The sequence below is a fragment of the Passer montanus genome, unplaced genomic scaffold, assembly GCF_014805655.1.
Source record: "Passer montanus isolate IOZ18808 unplaced genomic scaffold, ASM1480565v1 scaffold193, whole genome shotgun sequence".
Taxonomy (NCBI): domain Eukaryota; kingdom Metazoa; phylum Chordata; class Aves; order Passeriformes; family Passeridae; genus Passer; species Passer montanus.
In genome coordinates this window covers 379,860-392,506 of record NW_024366514.1, presented here as the reverse complement: position 1 = coordinate 392,506, position 12,647 = coordinate 379,860, and the positions used below count along the sequence as shown (strand labels likewise).

The window sequence follows — 12,647 nt, the reverse complement described above, 5'->3', positions numbered from 1 at the left end:
ATGCTTTTGTAAATTAACCGTGCTATATCCTCCTATTATGTTTATTGCAGGAATACCCTGTACTCCAGCTCTTCTTGGATGCAGCCAAGTACACCTATAAAATGTTACACAGAAACCGAGAGCCTTTTCTCATTACAAACTTTACCAAAGGTAAGGCTCTGTACTGTTAGAACATTACCAGTGGTTTCTTGTAGTCATTTGGCTTGATGCAGCGGATGAAGTATGGCTGGCACTGCTCAAGGATTTTCATTAGTTTTTCCAGGGATTGCTTGAACTGTCCTCCCAGTGTCGAGAGCCGCTTGGTGGTATCCAAGCCCTGGGAAGAGAAAGCACATGCTGACTGCAACATCATTCACTCAGAGCCAATTAAAAAACTTTGTCTTTTTGTACAATGTAACAGTATCACACAACCACCAGAAAAAAAATTATTTACCTACATGGGAGCTACACTGGCCATCTGTACCTTATTAATTTGAGTTTATCCTTATAAAGAAACCCCTCACTAAGTGCTTTCAGCTACTTGGGCACTAAGTTCTAGCAGTAGGGGTGGCTGTGGTGGAAGTAATTCCACCCACAGGAGCCCACATGCACCTGTCTGTTCCAACCAAGGCTGTGTTTACTGCCAGGTCTGGGTGCCAGGCTGTGATTCCTGGGAGCGTTCCTGAAAGCTTGGTGAGAAACAGCCACTCCCAAAGCAGGAATAAACTCCAGGCCAGATATTTTGCTGCCATCATAGCTGGGAATGCTGAAGATTCAGAACAGCCCATTCCTTAAGGATTAGGTCTGATTAGGCTGATCACCTTGCCCGTTAATACTATGGCAAGCAGTGAAAAGGCAACTTTTACTGGAGTATAAACTAAGAGGTACTCCAGGTTTCCCCAGCCTCTCTGACAACTCAGTTCCACCTGTCTTTTTCACACAAGTCATCACATTAAGCCTAAGTTTCTACATGTCAGTATGGGCACATTAAATTACAGTGACAACAGTACAGATTCCTAGTAACAAAAGGACTTCACTGGCCTTTTACATACAGCACACCACAGCCTGTTTGTTTATTAGTTTGTTTGGGGAGTTTGGTCTGTTGTGGGGTTATTGTAATTTTTTCCAAGTAAATAATTTAAAGTCCAGTGGCTCCCCCTCACTTCCATGATCTTTAGGGTATCTCATCCTGCTGTTCTTACTTCTAAAGTGCTGTTTTGAGTACTCAGATTTCCACCCTCTGCTTTAGCTACAGGGCAAGGCTGCCCTCCAGTGATCAATCATTTGTGTCTTTGGAAAACAGCTCCTGGGAACGTTTCACTGCAGCTCTGATGCACCTTAGGGCTAGCAAGCACCCAAAGTGGTATAATAACAATATATATTTATTTTAGTGATTTTCACTCTCAGACCTTAGAGGCCTTTCTGCTGTACCATCAGTGGGGTGGCCACACATGATCTCATACATGCAACATTGTTAAAGCTGAATTTTTTATTGAGTTAATGGTGACTTTTCTGTTGTGATGCGTCAGGAAAGGAACTCTGAGACCTCTAGACAAAAAAGTGTTTTCTGGCACATCATTCATTATTATTTTCTGTAGCCTGCTTCTTAGGCTTCCCAATGGTGGTCCCATTTATTTGAACATCAACAGCTAATTTCTGTGCATTTTGACATGGGGTAGCCCATTTGGTATTTCCTTTCTTGAGATGCTGCTGTACTTCTTTTTCATTAACACAGCCTTATTTATAGGGACAAGGCCTGTTAGAGCATTAGAGCAATGTAAATACACCTGATATTTAATCTGGAGGTATTCATAGCATTTAAGAGATGCTAAGCCGCTTATCTGCTGCTTTTACCACTTCTGACATTCTTTGCCCCCAGGATGTTTACCTGTCCATGGCCAGTTGTTCTGGACAGCAGAAAGCCACACTGGGACAAAGACACAGGAAGAAAGGACAAGATCAGAAAACAACGCCAGGAGGACAGACAGATAACAGGTAAGACAGCAAGCTGATTGTTCTGTATCCTGACAGGAAAACTCAAAGATGTAAACAAGCAAAAGTACCTTCACATACTGGTGACACTGCATAGCCAAATGTTCAGAAATCAAGGTATGTGGAAGTTGGAGCAGGACAGAGAACCTGAACTGTGCCCCACGGTGTTTTCTAGTCCTCTGCACTTCACATCCTTAATTTCACTAGGCACAGACACAACAGGATCAGTGGAGTCTGTGATAATGACCCATCATGAACTTTGTCACACAGTGATGTCCAGTCAGTGACAACATGTGGGGAAGCATCACGACTTGTGGTTCTGGAACAACTGCAGGCATGGCTGCACAGATATCCAGGGTGCACACCTGGCTGACAGGGCTGACTTTGCACTTGTTTACAGCATGAACACCAGACCCTGACTTTTCCTGCAGCCCCCTTGGCAGAAACAATTTGAATGAAAGAGGTAGAGATTTTCAGAGACAGAGCAAAAGAAAGAGGAGATCAAGAACAGCCAGAGCTGTGTGGAAAGCAGGAGAAATGTCTTGTTTCTGCAAGACAGTGCCAGTAAACCAACCTTGTAGACCTGGTCAGATCCAAGATGCCGAATGGTCCCACGTCCCAGAATAGGTGGGGTTGTTTCCACCTGGAAAATCTCCCTCAGTAATTTGTTTTTGGAGGAATGGACCACTTGCATTACATTAGCGCTCAGCGTGTCACGATTTTTCTCCAAGAAATCTATAGGATGGAAACAATATTAGCCTGTCACCTCTGCAGCCTGCTGGCTCTAGCACCAGTGTCTACCTAAAATCCACTTAATTTACAGTAACTTGCAGAATGGTTTAGAGTAATCCTTCTGACCTCCTGATCAACTTCAGATCAACACTACCCTGGAGAGCTACATATCCAGGTCATGCACCTATCATGAATGCATGTATCCAGGGCAAGTCATGCCCTTCCCTTCACCCTCTGTATCCAGCAGAGATAGACTCACCTTTTGATTCATAAAAGACAACCCCAGCAAAGTGGTTGATGCCAAACTTGGTATCATGAACGCTCTTAGGTGGGATGTAGACGTTACTTTTACCATGGAGAGAGTTGATTTTGATAAGCATGGTGGCCTCTGTGCCCTAGAAACAAGTACAGGTGAAAAGGGATGGTTAAGCAGATTGTCCCCAGCACTGGCCTGTGCTCAGCAAGCAAGCAGAAGTGGTACTTAGAGATAACAAAAGCTCAAATTCTGCCCTTACGTGTGTAGTAGATCTGGAGAAAGTGCCAAAAGTATCTTTCCTTTTACACAGACCCCTGTCTCAATCATCGTGATAGAACACACCATCAAGCACAGGGCCTGTTTTTTCTAGGGCTGTACACAAGTCCTCATATCATTATCAACATCACCAGGTGGGATGAGAATTTACCAGATCTCTGGACCTCACAAGCAAAGCCCCCACCAACCTTCTCATGCCCTGCTACCCAGGAAGCTGTAGAAGGATGCCTCCTCCTTCTCCTGGGCAGGCACAGCTCTTCTTGCACTCCCCAGCTGGTACAAGACTCAGAGATCCCTGGAAGAATCCCTGAGCAGATCCCAGTCAGCACGCCCAGACCAGAGGCTAGGCAGTCAGCTGGGAGTTTCTCTGTCAGTAAAGGGAAGCTTCAAAGAGCAAGCTGCAGCCCAGACCAACAGCACAACAATACTCAAACAATAAACAATTTCAAAGATTTCCCAAGAATCCCTTGTAAAATGATACAGACTCCTTCCTTCTCTGTCTGGAGCAGTGGTAAGAGTTTCAACAGCAAGACACCAGGAAGAGCACATTCCAGCAGAGAGTGAAGCAGTTGTGTAGTGAGCTAATTTGAAAGAAACATCTATGGGAAGAAGATATTGCCTCTTCTAACATATTTGAAAGCCACTTTTGCACATTTGTGTGTCTAAACCCAACTGTTACCTGTGAGCTGTGTGCAAAGCCAGGCATTACAAGTGAAACCAGAAATTTACCTGTGGGAACCTGCTCTCTTCATCAATGAGGGAGATGATATTCATGGGCTTGAGTGCAATGACTTCCAGGGTCTGGTGGTTATCAGTGAAGTCAATGTTGTTCCAGGCAATGTGCTCTGCAAGGTATTCCTCTTGCTCCAGCTTGAAGACATGGTGCACAAAGAACTGCTGAAGGTGCTCATTTGCAATGTTAATGCACAGCTGCTCAAAGCTGGGGAAGAACAAGATGAAAGCCCATGGTCATCCTTGGCCAGTGCTGCACTTCTCTCTGCTGTTTGTTTAGCCTTTGCACTAAATGCATTCCAGATACACCACTGCCACATTCCACACTGCTGGTGACTGGCATTACTGCACGTTGCCAATCTTGGCAATAAAAGGGAGGCATTTGCTGCTGTGGCAAAGACCAGCAGCAATGAGCCACCTGATGACTGAATGTTGCTGAGTAGGCGATAAAGATCTTTTATGTGTTTCAAGAAACTCCAGAGATAAAGAGGAATATGTAACTGTGAAAACCACTTAAGAGCATGTGACATGTTTCTCCTTGCACTGGTGCTACCACTTCTTTTGTTATTTACTCCTTTATGCTGCACCTGAGTGTCATTACCTTGTACTTGCTGTGGCACACTGTGTGTGCCTTTGGGGTGCTTACCACACTGGGGACTCATGGGGACTGCAGGTCTTGGGAACAGCACAAAATAACAGGAGAGAACACAAAAGATAGCACACTGGGGACTCATGGGGACTGCAGGTCTTGGGAACAGCACAAAATAACAGGAGAGAACCCAAAAGACAGACTGTAGAGATCCTAGATTGTGTTCCAAAAGTCACTGAGGAATATTATCTGGCTGAAGGCCAGAAAATTCCTCAGGATCTGGAATAGACATGTGCAATGGCTGCACTAAAATGAAGGCTGGGGAAGGAGGCAGAAATATGATCAAGACTGAAGAAAAATGGAATCTGCATGATCAAAACTGGGAAAATCCAGTAATGGAATTCTCACCATTTTTCTGAGAATCAGGATAATGATGAAAGAGCATGTGTCTCTCTGTTTTTTCATTCCTTTCCTTTACATCAGCTGCTTTTTAGCTTCCTATTGCATTGCATCTGGAGTTTCCTACCTGTTGTTGCTGAAGTTTTCAAACCCAAAAATGTCCAGCAGTCCAATGGATTGATGTCTGTCTTTAGGCTTCTGAGAAGCTGGGTTGAAAATGGCTGAGTTGATTTTGTTCACAATCCACAAGAAAATCCGCCCATATATACCCTGAGGAAAAAAATTAAAGAGGAATTAGAGCCCTCTAATCATTAGAGACTTTGGATGTAAACTGCTTGCTATTGTGCTGTCAAGCTATGCCTGAGCACTGCAAGGGCTTGGAGCCCTCTGGGTCAGTGTTTATCACATGAGGCTCCTCAGCCAGGAAGAAAGACAGTTCTGAAAGCATCCTCAGTCTTTAAACAGGGAAGCTGTGAGCACCAGTACCTTCACAAAGGCATCCCTCCCATTGGCAGCTTGAACCACATTCAGAGGCCTGGACACACTTTCTCCTCGGACAATGATGGAGAGGTTTGTGAGGCTGTTCTGGAGTTCACTAGAGTCCACCTGGAGAAACAGTCATGGCAACCTGGTCATTCCAGGTGAACAAAGGAAATCCAGCAAAGTTTGTATCAGGAGGAGGACTTTGACAAACTGCTTGTCTAGCAGCATCCACTGGCAACTTGCTGTCCCATTTAAAGGTCTCTCCCATCTTGGAGAGACATCTGGAACAGCATGACTGGAGTATTCAGCAGGACATGCCTGTTGAATGTTCATTCCTACATAAACTCCAGAGACGTGCTCTGCCAGTGTGCTCATGGAACAAGGGAGAAGGAAGAACCAGCAGAAGATGAGGGTCCATTACCTCGAGCAGTTTGGTGGCAATGGAGAAGTGTGGTGAGTCCATCACATCAGAGCAGTCCAGGTTGTCGTACACGGCCGCTGCAAGGAGGAAACAACCAGTCTCAGGGGGAACCATCACTGTTGTTAATGTAGCTGTATTTCTGTGACCCCACAACACTGGGAATGTAGCAAGGTACTCAGTTCTCATTTGAAGATGACTGGTTTGGTGATTTTACCAAGGAGGATCCTGATTTCACCCAGATTCTGGGATCTACAGGGCTCTCTCGTGCATAGAATGTCAGGCTAAAAACAGCAGCCAAACTGACAAGATTATTCATTTAAAATAGTAATTTCTGGGGATCTGGGGAAGTGATATCTGACTCCAGAAAATATGTTTCTGGAAATATTTTTCCTGTGTATCTGGCTTGTGGGAAATTAGGCAACAGAGAGGAATACAAGAAATCCCTAATTTTAGTAGTCAGCATTAATCCAAAGAATCCAGCTGGCATCTCTGTATTGGGCCTGCTGTATCTTTTCTAAAATGTGAAAGCTTCTGGCATGTGCTGGTGGGTCACACTGTGCCTGTCCACTCCAGAAGTACACCTATGCAGGTGAGTGTTCAGCAGACTTAAGCAGGAGGATGACTGCTATTATCTCCAAGGCAAACATCACTCCTGTGTCTTCTGGCCTGTGTAGAACAACAATCAGCAAATGTAGCATGGCATTACACTCTGTTGTTTCAGTTTGTGTTATAAGGGCCTATTTACAACCATGGAGACCTGACAGTGTGACAAAATAAGATGCTGCTCTTCAAAACACATGGCAGTGGAGTCACAAACCAGAATTTCATGGTGCTTATCTGCCTGCCCTTCCAACTCTGTTCACCTGTTAATACAGATCAGAGCAGCACAGCCCAGTCTGTGCAGGTGGAAGCAGGAAGTACCCAAGGGAAGCACCTTTATCATCGAGTCTGAGGAAAGGTAAGCCCAGGCAATGCTGAATTTACCTTGGAACTCCACATTCCCTAGGTGCAGGATTGCAGCCAGCAGCTTGCTGATGTCCCAGTGCTCAGAGTCTGAGAACATGAGGATCTTCATGGCCGAGCGGATGTGGGCATAATCCTTGGCGTCATTGCGACTGTCGCAGGACGTGCAGTTACCCTGCAAGCACCACACCAACGGGTAAGGAAGAGCCTCCTGCTACCCAGACAAGGATGAAAGCACGTGCAGGGTGACAAGCCTTTGTACACAGGGTGGCTATCCTGTGAGTCCACAAGCATGCAAGGTAAAAACCTATTTAGACATTCTATATCCTCTTCTGTAATTTCATATTTTCTCTCAAAAAGAATGCATTAATAGAGGGCTCAGTAATGCATTTCTCCAGGGCTAGGCTGAATACTGAGGAAGGCAAAAGAAAAGCTGATGGGAAGGCTGCTCTGGAGCATAGAAGGACAGGAAGCTTTGACAAGGTTACCTGCATTTACAAGGCCATGCCTGTTTCTTTGGTTTCCCCTCTCTGTCTTGTCAAGAGAAAATTAAGAGCCCTCATCCCAAACCAAAGCAAGTCAGGTAGGATAAGTACTAGAAGGCAGATCTCAAAATAAAAATATTAGGTCCTAGTGGAAGGCAAATGGAAGCATCCAAGGCAGCATCAGAAGCACCTTCATCAAAGCCTGCACAGCAGGTCCTATAATGCTGCTCCTGACAGAAACTATTTTCAGCCATAATAGAGATGGGGAAATGCCTTTTTTATCCTTGCCATTTCTGAAAATATAGTGTGATGATCACAAAAATGAAATATTCCTAGACATTTCAGTTTACAGCATGTAAACATGCCAGCTTGTACCAACAGCTGACCTTTACAAAACCATGGATATGTTCTCCTTTAATCCAATCCTCCTATTTCAGTATCACACTGCCCTACTTCTGACCCAGGGGCCTTTTCATAGAATGGCCAATGAGTTAATTGTACTAATTGCACTCATGAGCTTTGCTGCAAGATCACTGTTATTTTGAAAACGTTACATTTGAAAAAATCTCCACAACTTTAATAGTTTTGATTTTGAGACTCGAGAAACAGACTTGTTTTCATTTCCTGGAAATTAGATGCCCAGCTCCAGCTAATTTCAGTAGAGGCAGGACTTAAGCACATTTTTCCACAGCTATAAACAGCCCAAACCTAACCAGCTGGCATATTTAATATGAGGTATATGCACAGGCTAAAGGATAGGATTTTCATCATGGCTTTCATGTCCTAAACCACTCAGTTAGCTATTTTCAAAAACTTCACCTATGAAGATCCCACTTCTGCCACAATGGCATCATAACTCATGGTCATTAGCATCCATTGTGGGATGTTATGCTGAATGCCAGCTGCCTGCATTATGTATGTAAGATTTATTAGATATAAGGACTAGGATTCTTATTAATTTTCCTCTAGGGTACACATATGTGATTACCATTCTCCCTGGCATGAGATCCCTTGCATTCCTTTGAAATCTGAGTGTCTGTGAAGGTGGGGGATGTTGTCCACATTTTGTTTTAAGGTGTCCTTTATGTTTCTAAAGTCTGACTTTGACAGAAAGCTTTAACCTGCCACAAGCTGCTTCCCACTGGTGGACAATACAGTAAGTGTCTGAAACTGATGCTCACAGCACTTTTGGTGTAACTGCTTCTGGTACTCTAAGGGAAGGACTGTTCATATTTGGTAACTACCATCTGCAGCTCCTAGTGATTGTAACTGCTCACTGGAAGAAGCAAATGGCAGAGGGATATTAGAGAATAAAGCAGAGATTATTACCATAGTGAGATAAGTGTACTCTGAAGCAGTGCCCAGATTCAGCATCTTTTTCTGCTCTGTATTCATCCCCATTAGCATGCAGTAGAAGATGTGATAATTTCTCTCCTCTGGAGCCTAAAAATAAAAGAAATAGGCCAATGGACAGCCTTGTCAGGATAAGCTTCTAACACAAGAACAGGCAGAATGTTCACCTGCCAGTGCCCTCACCTGGCGGCAGACCCGGGACTTCTCCAGGAGAAACTGCTCTATCCGGGCTCCTTCTATCACGCCATTTTGGTTGAAGTGAATATCAATGTATTTCCCAAAGCGGCTTGAATTGTCATTTCGAATTGTCTTGGCATTTCCAAAAGCTGACAGGCAAGAGACAGAGATAGTATCTGTATTCTTGCAGTTCATGAACATCAAGTCTATTTTTTTCCCCTTCTACTTTGCTGCTAGTATTTTACACATTTTGTTCCAAATGACAGCGCTGAGAAACACTGGAGAATGTCTTGTGTCAGTCTGTCTCCTGAAGAAAGGAGCAGGCATACTGTGCACCCAGATAATTGGGTTGTAAAAGACATGATTAAATGATCCAAATGTGATCTATATCTGGCCAGCCAAGAGATCTGGGCAAGTCTGAAGACCTTCAGAATGATTTACTGGGAACATGTTGATCCCTGTACAGAGAAAGATGGGTGTCTCAGGGAGCTCCCCTACAGATACATCTGTGCATGGCCAGTCACTCTGTCACTGTCTAAGGCAAATGCAAAAACAGGGACCTTTGCCTTGGGCTCTGCAGTCCCAGGGACTCTTGTGCTCCTGACAGTTCCAGGGTGTATACTACAGAGGCAACTCCTCCTACAGCATAACAGCAAAGTTGCACTGGACTGCATGGGAGCATGGCAGAAAAGTATAGAGAACACCTACAGTGCATCACCAGTGTTTCAGGGGGGTTACCAGTTAAGCAGATACAATGGTTCAAGGATCTGTTTCTGATTCATTTTATCCTGAGATAAATGTGGTAAATCAGCCATGTTTGCTAAGTAACCCACCTTCCAGAATGGGGTTGGCCTCTAGGACTTGCTGCTCTATCCAGGAATGCTGGCCACTGACAGCTGCCAGAAACTGTAGTATTAGCTTTGTACTTTCAGTTTTACCAGCTCCAGATTCTCCACTGCAGTAAGACAAAAAGATCATTACAGGCTTCCTTTCTTTTTTTGGTAATGTGGAAGACCAAGTTAAGTTTACCCTGTGAATGGCACAGGGTGCCATTCAGCCTGTCAGATCAGACTGTCTTTCATAGAGGGCTGGAAAATTTCGTCTTTTATCATCTTATCTGCTCAAATTTAAGTAGTTTTTCAGACTTAGGCTGAGAACTAGATCCTCCCACCAATTAAAAACAAGCAAATCCATGGAACACATTCTGTACCTGTACAAATTAAATGACCACTTGCTTTTCTTTTTTATTGCTTTACCAGATTGTCAGTGCTAGTGTCAGCACATCAGCTGAGTTGACTCAGATATAATCAGATACTATTGCCATGAGACTATCTGGTTCTTCACATTGATGACAAACAGAAAATGGATTCTTTATAGGAGGAAGAAAGCTTCCATTCACCTTTGGGTTAGAAGAGGTTATTTCTCTTCAGGAAATGTCTAGCCTTGGAAAATACATGTAACATAAATATTCTGTCTCCAAGGTAAAAGGTAGCCCTATGTCACACACACTCAGGTGTTATGTTTCTGTATGTAGTGACCACATGCAGAATGTACAACCACATTGAAAGATTCTGGGGGGAAACAACAGGCTTTGGAAATATTTTGCTTATGTTTTACCTTTTCCAGCCCTAACTGAAAATGAAGGAGCAGGGAAGAAAATATTTCCTTCCTGTTATCTCTTGTTTTATCTGTGACCTTCCATTTGGATAGTCAGGAGACTTTCTTGTGTCCACCTGTGTCCACAAGGTGCCCCAAACTATGCCAGACTTGGTTTCTGCTATTTGTCCTCTCCAAGTCCATTCACCTGATCACACAGCACTGGTCTCTCTTATTCCTCTTCATATTGAAGTAACAGTTATCTGCAATGGCAAAGACATGAGGTGGAAGCTCTCCAATCCTCTTGTTACAGTACAGTCTGATCTGGTCCACTGTGTAGAGGGGCAGCAGCTGGTATGGATTCACTGCTACAAGGATTGATCCTGTGTAAGTCTGGAAAACAGTTGTGAGCATTATTGCTACAGCAAACCTGCAAACAAGAATACAGCCAAAGCTACTTGCAGTATAAATCTAAACAGAGGCAGGAGGGAAGCCTGGCAGATCATAGCAGCACTTGGATGAGGCTAAGAGCCCAGTTCCTCACTATCAGCTGCTGTTGAACATCCCAGGATAAGGAGGGGTTTGCCCAAGGAAGAATGCTAGGTGTGATCTTGCTAAATGACAGCTCAGTTCTCTGTCTCAAGCTGAAGCACACAGAAGTCAAATTTGACCTGGCACTTTGGTGTTATCGTAAGGTGTTTTGCAGTGTTTTGTTCAGCTGCTTTTGTATTCTAGTGCAGATGTAGCTGAACTTTGCTAATGGGCCAAGTTATAGTTGTGCTATTCATACTCTGATATAGAAACATTTGTATACAGTAACACCAGTGAAATGAAGGAGGCTGTTGAAGGCTGTGGAGATGCAAGGCAATAATAATGTTCAAAAACTATGTGAAACAAATGGAGGCTGCTGGAGTTTAATATAACAGATCTATCCACACACCTTGTTAGTTGTAACTGTAGGATATATAAAATAAGTCCTTTTTAACACTAAATATCATCACACCTATGTTGTAAGAAGCAGCTTCTCTCCAGTACTGTATATAATATGGGAGGCAAAGCATGAAAAAACCTGAATATCAATTATAATATTACAAACTAGAAACTGAGGAAAAAAGAAAATAAAATTGCCAAATTTCCCAGTTACAGATAAAACCTATAATGGACAAAATATCCAGATTTATTAATTAGTCCTCTTATTACATCAAAATCAAGTAAATGTTGGCTTGGACTGGGGGACAATTGAAATCATGTCACTGCTTACTAGTCAGGCTGATCCTCCAGGTAATAATACTGTTACAGCAGTAAGCTGTAACATGGGCTGGATTTAGTTCACTGTCAGTGGCTGGTGACAATGATCGTTCTGGGAGAAAGTAAGTGGAGTCACTACCTGTTGCAGCACTGTGACTGAGGGGCAGCCAAAGTACTTGAGTGAAAGAAGAGAAAAACTGTGTTGTGTCTCCTTGGCAACCTCTGTCATTAAAGAAGTCAGAGGGCCCTGTGTGTGAAAGGCTCACAGGCTGCTCAAGGCACTTGTTAAAGGTAGAAACCATTCCTGGAAGTGACCTGGCTGTTCCTGGAAGTGACCGTGGCACTCACATAGATTTTGTGCTCCTGGTGCCGGATGAGGAGGTTGTGCACCATGCCAGCTTCATGGAGGTCCCCGAGGCGGATCATGTCCTCTACCCCCTGGACAGAGGAGGGGTGCATCAGGTGCACCATGTGCATATTCCGAGCCGTGATCCAGTGCTCCTGACAAAGGCAAGGCACAGACTTTAATGTGTGATACTGTGGCTCAGAAGCAAACAAAGGAGAGCTGGGTTAGACTGGAGTGAGCTTCAGCACAATACATGCTCAAGCAGGCATGCTCTAACACACAGGTGACTGGCCTACAGGAATTAACTGGTTTAAAACAAGATGGTTTAAAACACTGAATGAAGCCATTTGGGTGGGTTCTGAAGAGCACCAGTTTTAACACTGCTCTGAGTGTTAACTGCAGACTGCAATTCTGTCATCGCAGGCAAAGCATTGTATAAGGTAGGGATGAACTGTTTTCAGTGGGATGATGTTTCCACCTAAAACTTCACCAAATTTAGGGATTGGAGCCCATCCATTTCCTTTTCCTAGCCATGTAGATATAACCTCTGTCTTGAAGCTCTGAATCTTCCTAGTGCTTGGACCTGAGATGCCAGATGACCATCCTATACTTGCCTTATA

At 43.9% G+C, this 12,647-nt stretch overlaps 1 protein-coding gene across 1 annotated transcript in view; it reads right to left on the bottom strand.

Annotated features, from left to right (window-relative positions):
- The window catches only part of MYO7B (myosin VIIB), a 52,385-nt gene that overhangs the window by 36,105 nt on the left and 3,633 nt on the right, over positions 1-12,647 (bottom strand). Inside the window, exons 4-16 of the mRNA XM_039706525.1 lie at positions 12,030-12,182; positions 10,642-10,826; positions 9,671-9,792; positions 8,844-8,986; positions 8,637-8,750; positions 6,844-6,997; positions 5,860-5,936; positions 5,442-5,561; positions 5,083-5,225; positions 3,965-4,175; positions 2,963-3,098; positions 2,546-2,706; positions 179-316 (exon numbers count right to left, since the gene is read on the bottom strand). Of these exons, the coding sequence (XP_039562459.1) occupies positions 179-316; positions 2,546-2,706; positions 2,963-3,098; positions 3,965-4,175; positions 5,083-5,225; positions 5,442-5,561; positions 5,860-5,936; positions 6,844-6,997; positions 8,637-8,750; positions 8,844-8,986; positions 9,671-9,792; positions 10,642-10,826; positions 12,030-12,182 (1,857 nt within the window). The remainder of the gene's footprint in view (positions 1-178; positions 317-2,545; positions 2,707-2,962; positions 3,099-3,964; positions 4,176-5,082; positions 5,226-5,441; positions 5,562-5,859; positions 5,937-6,843; positions 6,998-8,636; positions 8,751-8,843; positions 8,987-9,670; positions 9,793-10,641; positions 10,827-12,029; positions 12,183-12,647) is intronic.